Source organism: Patella vulgata, chromosome 5, assembly GCF_932274485.2.
Source record: "Patella vulgata chromosome 5, xgPatVulg1.2, whole genome shotgun sequence".
NCBI classification, from domain to species: domain Eukaryota; kingdom Metazoa; phylum Mollusca; class Gastropoda; family Patellidae; genus Patella; species Patella vulgata.
The window spans coordinates 51183960-51198860 of NC_065883.2; the positions used below are offsets into that span (position 1 = coordinate 51183960).

At 37.3% G+C, this 14901-nt stretch overlaps 1 protein-coding gene across 5 annotated transcripts in view; it reads right to left on the reverse strand.

Annotated features, from left to right (window-relative positions):
* LOC126821152 (molybdenum cofactor sulfurase) overlaps window positions 1-14901 on the reverse strand; it is an 88551-nt gene that overhangs the window by 45157 nt on the left and 28493 nt on the right. Inside the window, exon 2 of one of the 5 annotated variants that reach the window (XM_050549503.2) lies at window positions 12312-12423. The exons of 2 other annotated variants lie outside the window; for them this stretch is intronic. In XM_050549503.2, the coding sequence (XP_050405460.1) occupies window positions 12312-12342 (31 nt within the window). In that variant the 5' untranslated portion in view covers window positions 12343-12423. Of the gene's footprint in view, window positions 1-7144; window positions 7318-12298; window positions 12424-14901 lie in introns of those variants that run through there. 2 more of the 5 variants (XM_050549504.1, XM_050549505.2) reach the window with 2 other exon arrangements.

Below are 14901 nucleotides of genomic sequence, written 5' to 3' on the forward strand. Positions count from 1 at the left end.
ATCCACTCTACACATTAGGTCATTTCAGGTTCAATTTTATTTCAATAATTTGCTTGTGTGTAGGGGTCTTTAGTAGTTGGAGAAAACCAGAGGACCCAGATTAGACAGAAAATCCTACTCCTTGTCACGTACAAGCGGGAAATCTAACGCACATATGTTAAACCATTCGGCCACGAACCCCGCTAAGAAGCAGAATTATTGTGTTCCAAAAAGTGTGACGGTCAGTAAGACAGATAGATCGGCCAATTTTAATAGTCACCTGCTTTCTTCGAAAGGTGGGCGACAAAATAAAAGAATAAGCCCAGAGATATATATGTGACCAATAAATAAACATCTAACTTATTATAGCAAATCCTAGGATACGCCCACATTTTCGAGAGATGGATAGAGGACAAGCTAAAAAGAAAGTGATTTTTCCTAAAATCAAGGGCCATAATTCAGAAAATTACAATTCGATATGCGCAAATATCGAAAGGAACCAAGATCTTTGGGTTATAAACTTACATTTCAAGTTTCAACAAAATCGGATAAAAATTGTGACCTCTATAGGGTCCACAACCTTGATATACCATGTTTTTACGCTATTTGAGAGCGAACGGTGGCCATTTTGTCTGTCGATTTTGGGCAGATTTTCACAAAATTCGTACTCGGCCGTCCTTAGGGTGTAACGGTGATATAATAATACGTTTTTTTTAAATCGGATAAAAATTATGACCTCTATAGGGTCCACAAGCTAAAAATGCTATTTTTCGTACAATCAGGGGCCATAATTCAGGAAGTTACGGTCTGATATGCGCAAATATTGAAAGGAACCGAGATCTTTGGGTTATAAACTTACATTTCAAGTTTAAAAAAAATCAGATAAAAATTGTGACCTCTATAGGGTCCGCAAGCTAAAACATAATTTTTCGTACAATCAGGGGCCATAATCCATGAAGTTTCGATCCGATACATGCCAATATCGAAAGCAGCCTGTAGGGAGTCCACAAACAATTGGGGACGGACGGACAGGGGCGACGGCATAATACGTCCACATGAAAATGTGGGCGTATAAAATGTCAATCTGAGCCCAATGGGATTCGTCCAAAGAAACCAAAAACGAAAACCCGAAGAAATAACTGAGATATGGGCAATCTGAGTTTATTTTTTGTCCCATCCATTAAACACTTCCTGTTTGTCAAAAATGACCCAATTTATATTAAATATTTAGTTCCATGGTGGCCAACTCTGCCTACGTTGGTAGAATGTTTGCACCATGCACAGTTTTGGCTGCAACTTCTGACTAAAATCGGCAAAAAAAATAATAAAAACTCTTACGAAAACAATACATGTAATCAGGCCTATATTAATTCATCGTAACATATTTACTGTAAATGAAATTTACGGGTGCCGTAATTGATGACCTCATTTCCAAACATAGTCTGTCAGAATTATGCCTGCATCTCATGTTTGTGGCAGAAATGAGCAAACTAAACTTTCTTAGTTTTAAATGATAGATTACACCCAGTAGTGTTACAGGGAAATTGTTTTAGAGGCCTCAATGTTTTCTATCATGACTGTAGACGTAAGTACACAGATATAGTCAAGGCATTTTAACTCAATTTCACACCATTCCGGGCAGTTGCTGCAATAGAAATGCTGACCACGTTTATGGTTTGTCTAGACCCAAAAAAAAGCCCCAGTCCGAAATCTGTGCCCAAATGGGTCAAATTGGCAAAATGTCAATTTTTATCCAATTATCATATGTTCGAGTTTGGTATCAAAATATATGTTTTCGGGGTAACTCAATCCATTCTCATACATACTTTTGTGATAAGTGTTACCGCAGAGTCAACATTGGGAAATAATTCCAGATGGCGGTCAGTTTAGTCGGGAAAATTCGAATTTTACTAAATGACCACATTTGGTGTCAAAACATACGTTTTGGAGGCAGCTGATTCCATTTTCGACACATTTTCTCATCTAGGTGATTAACTGGTTCCCCTGGGTCAAAATATGTGGAAATCCCATTGGAGATTTGGGGATTAAGAGTAGGAGAGTCTGCCTCGGATCCAATACAATGGCATTCATCAAGCATCAACTAAATTTCATTTAGACTCTTCAAATGACACAGACACAGATGCATCCCGATATGCATTGAAACATTGGATAATGAACTGCCCACCGTCATTCCAAAAATGACAGAAAGAAAATGGGTATTGGATGCCGACAATAATGAGCCGATTAAGATCCCTGGCCTAAGTTCAATAATGAGCGGAGAGAACAATTTCATGGCAGAAAATTTAGGACAGAATAAAACTTGGTGACTAAGTTCCACAATGAGTCAAGGGTGTGCTAGGGCCTCCGAATCTGGGTAGGAAGACCAAAGTTAGAGCACTTTAGGAGAGGAGGGGGCAGGATAGTAGAATCCATTTGACATCTATGTAAGCCATGACATACCATACATTGACAATTGGTTAAGGGATTATGATTATGATTAAGTCCTAAAGATCTGAACATGAACATAGTTAGCTGCTATCAAGAACTAAACGAACTGTGAATAAAGAAAAACAAGCATCAAAAGGGACTGGTATTCCTTACAAAGGGTACCTATCAAGTTTCATTCAATTCTGTCCCCTAATGATGGGAGGGGTAGGGAGTTAGAATTGAAAGTAGACTGACAACCCCAATAACGGTCAAGACACACTTTAAGCCAGGCCAAGGAAGTTACTGGTGCCAGATTAAATGTTCAAATCATTTGTGGTAACGGTTAGCTTCTTGGGCTTGAGTATACTAACGGCCAAAAATGTTCCCGTCGCCCGTGTTGCAATTTTCCAAAATTCATTTAGATAAATAAATAAAACTAAGACAAATTAATTGATTCTGAATATTATGGAAATATTAATCCGGCTGTGAAATCTATTCTGGAAGTCATCCGTGGAAATTAGGGTCTGATTGAGCTTGCATGGGGTCCTTACACCATAATGAAAAATGGACATACTCTGTACGTACATTGAATGCGATTGGTTTTTAGTATCTCTGGATTTTGTTAGAACAAGGGAAGTGCAGTAGAAAAAAGGGGCACAATGTTTTCATTACGGTGGGCTTTTCCTTGTGTATTTAAGGTAACTATGTCGAAATTCGAGGGCACATTTTTGGAAGGGAGAGCTCAGCCACACCCGCTCCCTCCCTATACCCAGATAGAAAATCTCATCGGATTTCCAGTTTCTGTTGTTTTTGCATTTATGATTGACTACTTGCCCAGCACGACTCTGCAATGAGATTTTTGCTTAGGTTACACAGAGTGATGAACAATTTTAATGTTAGATGCTTTATAAATATGTTAGATGTGCAAGTAATTAAGGAGTTTCATCTATTTAGGGACACCAGCCTCAATGTTGGTTTGTAAAATACAACTAGATTAATGTCCAGTCGTCAATTGTCCAGTCTTGGCGTGTCTAAAAAAAGAGGTGTTGTAACAGTGGTCATCGATTATATCTGTTGTAATGGACCATCTGCTCGTCTTTCTAACAGACCATGTAAGAGACATTGGTCCGCAAAAATTAATTTTGGCACCTCGGACCGTCTAGACCTTGATAGAGACTACTCCACTTCGATAGCGTTACAACATTGTGCAATAGTGAAAGTTGTGACATTCCACATTTTATTTTTCACTGAGCTTAGCCGCCTTATTAAAGCCTTAAATACCCATTATTTTCGGAATAACAGTGTGCTGTTCATTATCACATAGTTCACTGCAAATCTGACAAATAGGTGATACTGTATCCATTTGTGTCTCAACATTTGAATAATTTTGTGAATTAAATTCGCCACGTGCTTCAATAGGCATGATCAGCTTCCGCAGTGACCTGGGAATGACCCCAGTCAACATACCCCTACGCCGCTACCTGCAGTCAGACATTCTAAATGAAATTTACTTGATATTGGATGAATGTCATTGTATTAGGTCTAAAGTAGGAGTATCATTAATCTCCAAATTTGATCCTGATGTAAAATTCGAATTTTCCTGCCAAAAGTGACCGCCATATTGAATGACCTCCAATATTCACTCAACGGTAAGACTTTTCACAAAAGTGTGTATGGAAATGGATTCAGTTACCCTGGAAACGTATCTTTTGATACCATATTGACCATATATTGATAATTGGGTAGAAATTGGAATTTACAAACCAAAACCAGCGGCCATTTTGGATTTTGGCCAATTTGACCCATTTGAGCACGGATTTTGGACTGGGACTTTCTTTTGGTGATATTATACGTCTAGACCGACCATAAACCGTGGTCGGCATTTATGCTATCTTGCCTGGACTAATAAGCGTATTTTGACCTGTATGTGTGTTGATGATGTCATATGCCTAAGAAAATACGTCATAGAACCACCAATATTGGCATAATGGATATGCTTCTAATAATGGTAGGCTACTAATCGTTGCAGTTGTTATGCCGTGTATAATACTTATATATTTTATCTTTTTCTGGTCTCAATAAAAATGTTTTGAAATATGTGTTGAACCCCAGGTAAATCATTGATTCTAACAGTTAACAGTAAAAAAAATTGTGAAAAAATCCATAGGGCCAAATAAATGATGTGAAATTCTTCTGTTTTATAAGAGTGATGACTGATATATGAAATATTAGAGGTATTTACATTGAAAAAATTGTTTGAAACTTTTTTGGAAACCAGGCAAATTCGTGATTTGGCTGGTACCCATCCAATTCGACTGTCGGAAAACTTCGAGGTCTCTAAAAAAACTTCCCTTTGGCCAATTGATGGGGCGTTTTTTTCTGTAATACTACTGGGTGTAATCTATCATTTAAAACCAAGAAATCTTAGTTTGCACATTTCTGCAACAAAAAAAACAGTTCCGTCTGCCTAATATGGCTATTCAAACACACATGTTACCTTTGAGAAAATAGCCATCACCATATCATAACATAATAGCTGCAATACAGGTAATATGATTATCGGAACATATCTGTAAAAATTTTGATGTTGATTTATTCATAAGTTTAGACATCATTTTAAACATGTAGTTAATATTACTTAGCACATGTTCTTGGATTATGCACAGACAACAGTGACCGACAAATAAAATAAACATCAATGAAATTGTCTGCTTTAGGAAATAACCTGATTAATTAATTTATAGGTTTCAATTATTTTTTTCTCCCATTTCAGAATTTGTAATAATTACAAGCCAACAGTGAGGCTGATGTCCCCCGCCGAAATTGCAAAATAAATAGATGACACATATTAATTAATCGCACATTTATTTTTTTCACTAAGTTTCATCACTCTCTATCAGATAGAATCAAGATTATCTTGTCCCAAACCATCGACAAATGAAATCGATTAGCTCTGCTTAGCTTCAGCTCGAAATGTTAATTATTGAACTCAGTCAAGACATTCACCTAATGAACATCTACATATACATCATGTTTAAACATTCACCTAATAGACACCTATGCCAAGTTTGAACATTCTACCTCAATTAGAAGGAGAGTTATTGTGTTCCAAAGTTTCTACCAATCAAATTGCTTATCACTCTGCTTACCCTCAGCAAAAAATGTTCATTATCGAACTTAGTTAAGGTATTCATATAATAAATCTATACACCAAGTTTCATCAATCTCACTTAATTAGAACTAAAGTTATCGTGTCCCAAAGCATCAACCAATCAAATTGCTTATCTCTGCTTACCCTAAGCGGAAAATGCTCATCTTCGAACTCCATCAAGGCATTGACCTAATCAACACATACACCAAGTTTGAACATTCTAGCTCAATTAGGAAGAGAGTTATCGTGCCCCAAAGTATCAACCAATCAAATTGCTTATCTCTGCTTACCCTAAGCGGAAAATGCTCATCTTCGAACTCCATCAAGGCATTGACCTAATAAACACATACACCAAGTTTGAACATTCTAGCTCAATTAAAAGTTATCGTGTCCCAAAGCATCAACCAATCAAATTGCTTATCTCTGCTTACCCTAAGCGGAAAATGCTCATCTTCGAACTCCATCAAGGCATTGACCTAATCAACACATACACCAAGTTTGAACATTCTAGCCCAATTAGGAAGAGAGTTATCGTGTCCCAAAGCATCAACCAATCAAATTGCTTATCTCTGCTTACCCTAAGCGGAAAATGCTCATCTTCGAACTCCATCAAGGCATTGACCTAATAAACACATACACCAAGTTTGAACATTCTAGCTCAATTAGGAAGAGAGTTATTGTGTCCCAAAAAGTGTGACGGACAGACAGACGGACGGACGGACGGACGGACGGACGGACATAGTCCCCTGCTTTCTTCGAAAGGCGGGGGACAAAAATGTATATAAAGAATAAAAAAACATGGAAATTAAAAACATTTCATTTTCAGACACTATTATAAATTCAAACTATTCACTTTCACAACTTACAAACTACTCTTTGTAAAATCATATGCAGTTATCAAAATATCTGCAATGAAAAAATGTTATTTTTATGCTTTGTAATTTCATTGAAATCTCAATGAAATTTGCAACATAAAAATTTCAGTGAAATTCCAGTAGACCAAAATAATTTTTTATTTCAGTGAAATTTCAATAGACCAAAAAAAAATTTTAATTTCAGTGAAATTTCTGTACTAGACCAAAATATATTTTTTATTTCAGTGAATTTTGGTGTGATTTCAGTGAATTTTGGTGAGATTTCAGTGAAATTTGGTGAGATTTCAGTGAAATTTGGTCATTTCAGTGAAATTTGGTCATTTCAGTGAACTTTGGTCATTTCAGTGAGATTGAGCAAAATTTTCAAATTTCACTGAATTTCACTGAAATTTCAGTGTCATGTGGTCGTTATAAGAATATTTCGCCAAATGCACGTTTATGTAAACAATGTAATAATAATCAAATAGAAGACGAATACCAGTTAATATTTGTCTGTAATAAATATAACACTCTTAGAAATTCAAAATTTACACCAATTTTCAAAAGCAATCCGTACATCTCATGCAATATGATTAATGTTTTAAATCCCCCAAACGAAATTGCTAGTCAGGTTGCTTCATATATATACAAGTGTCTCCAAGAAAGACCATCAGAGTTACCTGTTGACCAACACCCCTGTTCAATATAATATGTTTATTATACTATTACTTACGGTAGAAATAGTTTGCTTACTTTCCAGGCTAGTCTAGATACTTTTCGTTTTAGCTCTATACTGATTTTCATTATATTGACCATCTTTTGATGCTTATAGTCTTATTATATCACATTGTACATCCATAAATGATCAGCCCAGATGTTATGTTATAATTGTATAATCGACTTGTTTAAACTGTGTATGCTGTCCTTGCTGGATGAAATGATACAATAAAATTTTATCCTATCTTATCTTTTCTCTGGGGTATATACAATACTATATTCCACAGGTTTCATATAAACAAGGTAACATTTTACTACGCCTCTTCGTATCAACTGATTGGTTGTTGTGACTTCAACAAGTATACATCTTGGATCAAAATAAATGTGAGTATAAGAAAATGATTTAACATATCACCAGCCAAAAATAATTAACTTAGTATATTTCAAATAAATTATCATTAACTATTCCAAAATATTTTTATGAAATTACATTTTTCTATACAACCAGCTAAAGTGTTTATCTCAATCTTTTAATGTATAAAGTGCTGATCTAATAACAAAGAAAGGTGTTTTAACTTGGCTCATGTCATCTATAAATATCAATAAAGAACTGAGCCAGTGTTTGTGTGAAAATTAAGGTCTGTTTGGATAATCTTAGCATGTTAGCTTTATCTGAAAACAAACATCTTCAAGGTGAGGGTACAGCTACACAGTATAGTATGTGTATGAATCATTATGATTTTCTTATCACTATTTTTGTTTACTATCTGATAGCAACTATATAGAATCAAGAGAGTACAGGTTAACGACAATGCTGTCCACCTCATTTTCATCATATCTCATCTCATATCATTAATTTGATATGTTCATTTGTTTATGATTTCTGCGTATTGTATCTTGTCCATAGATTTGTTTTTGTGTAAATTTTGTGGTACAGCCCCCCGCACTTACTATTAAAGATTTTTTTTTAGACACAAGTTCAGACAAGCTAAAAACGCGATTTTTTGTACAATCAGGGGCCATAATTCAGGAAGTTACGGTCCGATATGCGCGAATATGGCTGTCAGTTGTGGGTCGATTTTCACGAAATTCGAATTCAACCGTGATATAATAAAACGTGATTCTTCGTACAATCAGGGGCCATAATTCAGGAATTTCCAATCCGATATGTGAGAATATCGAAAGGAACTGAGATCTTTGGGTTATAAACTTACATTTCAAGTTTCAACAAAATCGGATAAAAATTGTGACCTCTATAGGGTCCACAATCTTGATATACCATATTTTTACGCTATTTAAGAACAAAGGGCGGTCATTTTGTCTGTCAGTTTTGGGCCGATTGTCACGAAATTCGAACTCAGCTGTCCTTAGGGTGTAACGGTGATATAATAATACGTTTTTTTTAAATCAGATAAGCTAAAAACAGGATTTTTCGTACAATCAGGGGCCACAATTCTGGGAGTTACGGTCCGATATGCGCGAATATCAAAAGGAACCAAGATCTTTGGGTTATCAACTCACATTTAAAGTTTCATCAAAATCGAATTAAAATTGTGACCTCTATAGGGTCCACAACCTTGATATACCATATTTTTACGCAATTTGAGCACGAGGGGCGGCCATTTTGTCTGTCAGTTTTGGGCCGATTTTCACGAAATTCGAACTCAGTCGTCCTTAGGGTGTAACGGTGATATAATAATACGTTTTTTTAAATCGGATAAAAATTATGACCTCTATAGGGTCCACAAGCTACATACGCAATTTTTTGTACAATCAGCTGCCATAATTCAGTAAGTTACAGTCCGATATGCGCGAATATGGCTGTCAGTTTTGGGTCGATTTTCACGAAATTCGAATTCAACCGTCCTTAGGGTTTAATGATGATATAATAAAACGTTTTTTTAAATCGGATAAAAATTATGACCTCTATAGGGTCCACAAGCTAAAAATGCAATTTTTCGAAAAATAAGGGGCCATAATTCATGAAGTTACGGTCCGATATGCGCGAAATATACAGTGATATATTAACCGAGATCTTTGGGTGATAAACCTATATTTCAAGTTTCATTGAAATCGGATAAAAATTGTGACATGTAGACTGTTCACAAACAATTGTGGCCGGACGGACGGACAGGGGCGATGACAATATATGTCCACATGAAAATGTGGGCGTAAAAAAATGAAGAAATAAATCATAAACTCCAAAAATTGGGATAAAATGTTCCGTTTATCAACACCCCAGATGAAGAAAAGGTATGGACATCTTTACAGATTTAATGTATTCCATTTAATCATTAGCAAGGATGATTTAGAGTTGAAAGCGGGGAAAAAAGTGGGTTTAACGTCCACTGGACACAAACTAGGTCATTTTGGTACGAACATATGGTGATGCATATGTTTGGTCATCTTTAATAAGTTTATACATGTATATACATGTATTCTATTCAGTCGCCATCAAGGATGATTTTGACTTATGAAAGAAATGAGGATTAACCCTTAACCGGTCTACGTCATTTTGACGTCATGATGTCAAGTGGTCAGGCTAAATAAAGGCTAAAGTGAAATATTTTGTATGCATATTTCAAACGACTATTGCTGGATAATTATAAGTGATAGACTCTTGAGACCAATAAAAAAGTTGAAAGGATAAGTTGATCTATAATTTGCAAGTTGTCTCTCTTTTTCTAAATCATTTCCATCAGAAATATCATCTTCAGAATTGATGTCATCGATATAATTCGAGTCGGAATCATTCGTAAGCATTTCAACCACTTTAAAGAGTCTTTAACCTTCCCGACATCGTTAAAAAATTATGTTTTTTGTCAAAAAATGTTGAACAAAGACATATTTTTCTGAATGCCCTTCACAAGACAAGTTCCTGTCTGACACACATGCGTGGCCATTTCAACAAGCCAACAGTGAGGCTGATGTCCCCCACCGAAATCCCAAAATAAATAGATGACACACATTAATTAATCACACATTTATTTTTTGTTTCAAAAGTATCAAGCAATCAAACTACACACTAAGTTTCATCACTCTCTACCAGATAGAATCAAGATTATCTTGTCCCAAAGCATTGACCAATGAAATTGATTAGCTCTGTTAATCATTGAACTCCGTCAAGACATTCACCTAATGAAAATCTACATCAAGTCTAAACATTCTACCTCAATTAAAAGCAGAGTTGTTATGTTCCAAAGTCTTGACCAATCAAACTGCTTATCGCTCTTTAGCCTAAGCAGAAAATTCTCACCATCAAAATTAGTCAAGGTAATGATATAATGAATCTATATTCAGAGTTCCATCTCTCTCACTTAATTATAACCAAAGTTATCGAACCTCAAAGCATCAACCAATCAGATTGCTTATTTCTGCTTACCATAAGCAGACAATCTTCATCATAGAACTCCACCAAGGGATTCACCTAATGAACGCCTACACCAAGTTTAAACATTCTACCTCAATTAGAAGGAGAGTTATTGTGTTCCAAAGTCTCGACCAATCAAATTGCTTATCGCTCTGCTTACCCTCAGCAGAAAATATTCATAATCGAACTTAGTAAAGGTATGGATGTAATAAAACTATACTCCAAGTGTCCTCACTCTCATGTATGTCAACTAATCAAATTGCTTATCTCTGCTTACACTAAGCCGAAAATTCTCATCTTCGAACTCCATCAAGGCATTGACCTAATAAACACCTACACCAAGTTTGAACATTGTAGCTCAATTAGAAAGAGAGTTATTGTGTCCCAAAAAGTATGACGGACAGACAGAGTGATGGACAGACACACAGACAGACAGGCGAGGGACAATTAAATACGAAACTAAATACTCAAATGCAGCTTATAAAAAAGGTTCTTACTGTGGTCGACCGTGACCACTTAGCTGTATAACATTATGGTGACTATAGTCAACAAAGACCGGTTAAGGGTTAAGGTCTACTCAACACAAACTAGGTAATTTTGGCACTAACATATGATACAGTTTTATTTCAATAATCCGTGAGATTGGACAGACAACACTACACCATGTTACCTACAAGCTTGTAATGGAAACCATGCCACTTAACTCTATGACATACCTTATGATCTAAAGCTGATCAGTGTATAGAAACATTTGGAAGTTTTAATAGATAGTTAGTTATTGAAAATCAGGAGACAACATATATTCCATATTGAAATCTACTGAAGAAGATGACATATATAGGCCAAAACATCATTGCAAATTTAAAATGGAGTCCCAAAACTAAGGACATAGGAAGGCAGGTCAGGATCTTAATAGTCCAGTGGCTGAAGGAAGGAATCGCCACCCGAGCTGTGAATTTATGAGACAAAGTTTTTCTAGACCAGTTTTTTGCGTAGATTCCGAATCTGGGGTGGTGATCATGTGTTTGAGGGGGCGTTTTCGAGTTATGGGGGGTCCAATGTCTACAATTGAGGGAAAATGTGATTATGTTGACATAAATGATGACCATGTTAAATATTAATAAAACATAAATTTCTAGGACTGCCCATCTCTAAATAAAATTGGCGGGAAATGAGCTTTGCATATATGCTTCAGATACCACTACGAAAAGGTGGTAATAAAGAAAGGTCTATTATTTTTTCACCCAGAAAATATTTCTTCTAGCGTCATCTACTGATGTAGGTCGCTTTCCGCGATATTTTTTACCTTTGCCTGTTTAATTATCGATCAGACTGTGTATATTTGGATCATTGTTTGCGAGGAGAATGATTGGGATGCCTATTTCGCCCTAGCAAGAACGCAAAATACAATTTGTTTCAGCGCCTCCATTAATTTGCAATGCGAAGAGGAGTAGGTAAGCTATTTTGGTGTCCTCGTGGTTTGTTCTCAGTTCTAGGATATTCTCGACACTTTCAATACTAATCTTGATATATTTTCTTATCCAATCAAGATTAGTATTGAAGTGTCAAGAATATCTTGGCCTACATGCTTTCAGTGGTAATGACTATCTGTCTTTCTTTTTCCAACTTTCTAACAATTTTTAAAGAGCTGGGACAGACAAATGATGTTTCTGATGACATAATTGCTGGTTTAGAAAAAAATGTTTGTACCATGGACGGCGAAAGGCGATTTACATCAGTAGATGACACTAGAAGAAAGATTTTCTAGAGGAATTTTAATTGTGATGAAAAATAACAAACCTTTCTTTATTACCATCTTGCCTGAGTAGTCTTTTACTGCACATTAAACGCAACAATTATGTTGCAACAATATGGAGACAGGCTGCAAAACCAATGATCGAACAAGATGATCCTGCGATACAAGGCTGGAATGAAGATTTACAATGTGAATAGGTATCTGAAGCAAATACAAAGAATATATGCGAGCTGTTGATAAGCATCATATACACTTCTTTAGTGATGGACAGGACAGTCCTAGAAAATTATGTTTTATTAATATACTATTCAATAAAAGTAGGGGATATTTGATTTTGGGGGCATAATACTAAAATATGCAAATGACTACGAAAAAAGTCACTATAGAACCTAACAGAAGAAACATTTCCAGTTACATGTGACGCCCAAACGCACCAATAGCTACCGCATGGAATGCAGGTGATGCTTGGGATCATCATGGGGGTCCAACCCAAGATTTGCACGACTCTGACTTTGAATGTTACAGTCATTGTGGCATTGAATTCCAGGGTGGAAACATCAGTTTAATTGTTTTAGTGACCAGAAAACAAATTTTGATATGCGTCGGCTTACCCAAAATGAAAGGTTACGTGCCCTTGGCATGCTACAGATCGGCACAACACAGGCGGTTGTGGCGCGGACGATGAATGTTTCTCAGTCTGTCATAAGCAGGCTATGGTCCAGATACCGTGATACACAATCTGTACAGGACAGACCACGCTCAGATCGACCAAGGGCGACAACTCAAGCCCAGGATCGATTTATCCGTACCTTGGCCTTGAGAAATCGTGTCATCACAGCAAATCAGATCAGCGCTCGTCTTTAAACAGACACTGGTGTGAGAGTGAGTGGCCAGACGATTCTGAATCGACTGCATAGGGGTCACCTTCGCGCCTGACGTCCTCGCGTGATCCCTTGTTTGAGAGATCATCACATTCAGGCAAGACGTCGTTGGTGTAGGGATCGTCAACACTGGGATAATCGACGCTGGAGCAATGTGATGTTTTCAGATGAGTCATGGTTCACTGTTGATTTTTTGGACAGACGTAGGAGGGTGTGGCGTCGTCGAAACGAGCGCTTCCAAGACGTTAACGTCATCAGACATGATCGATTTGGGGGTGGTTCTGTTATGGTGTGGGGAGGCATCACTGTTGCTGGAAGAACGGCTTTACATGTTGTTGCAGGGCGTGTTACAGGCCAGTACTACCGGGACAACATCTTGGCAGTCCATGTTGTGCCGTTCGCACGACGTCATGGCCGCCGTTTCATCTTCCAGGATGACAACGCAAGATGTCACAGGGCCAGGATCGTTACAGGTTACCTCCAACAACAGAACATCACCACATTACCTTGGCCAGCACTGAGTCCCGACCTCTCCCCCATCGAGCATGTCTGGGACATGCTTGGACAGAGGTTACGTCAACGTCAACAACGTCCTGCCAATGTCCAAGAACTTGCTGCTGCGTTGCAACAGGAATGGGACAATCTGGACCAAAATGACCTTAGACGTCTCATTAGGAGTATGCCACGTCGGATCAATGCTTGTTTGGCAAACAGAGGAGGATTTACCCGTTACTGACTTGGTTGTGATGCTGTGGTAACTTTGCTGTTTGACCCCGGGTATCATTTTACCCTTATAATGGTCAGTCTGTGCCTTACTTAGTCTAACGATCATTTGGAATAAATCGATGAATGTGAACTTCATTTCATTTTGTCATTTGTTTCTTCGTCAGTTTCATTAGGTGACTTTAATAACACTTAAAAATCAAATATCCCCTACTTTTTTTGAATAGTATATATAACATGATAATCATTTATGTCAACATAATGACATTTCCCCCCAATTGTAGACATTGGACGCCCCATATCTTGAAAACGCCCCCTTAAATGCCCGATCACCACCCAAATTCGGAATCTACGCAAAAAACTGGTCTAGAAAAACTTGGTCTCATAAATTCACAGCTTGGGTGGCGATTCCCCCACTTCAGCCACCGGACTTAGTGAACACTTCTGCTCGAACATAGGTATATGCTGGAGGTTGGCATGTACAGTCAGAATTATCCTGGATTGTCTGCAGTGCCATAAAACCTGTTGTGATCTATGCCATCTTCCACTTCGGGGATCAAAATATGGAAAGCATGACGGTCTCCTAAACAAAGACACTGCCAGATATTAAATGCCTCTCCATGAACACTTAAAAATATTTTTTCTTGTGGTTCTTCTTACATGAGAATGTGGATAATATACTCAGCCAAATTAAAAACTTGACACTCGGGATTTTCGGGAGTAGATTTTTAATATTTGGTTTAAGGCAACTATTTTAGTGTTATGTTGTGCACAGACGACCTTGACATCAACAGAAAGCAAGAATACGTCTCCCCGAAAGTCCTTGACATTGATAACGTTTGTGATGTCACAGTACCCCCCACACACAACGTCTTCTCATGGATCTCAGAACATTAGTAAACACTAACAGAGGAAGACGTCGCCACTGCTCAGCAAGAGCATGTTGAAGATTCTGCAACGTCAGTGGTGGATTCACCTGCTGACGAACACGTCGACCCAGTTCGTCCCAGATGTGTTCAATAGGATTATGGTAGGGGCTAAGC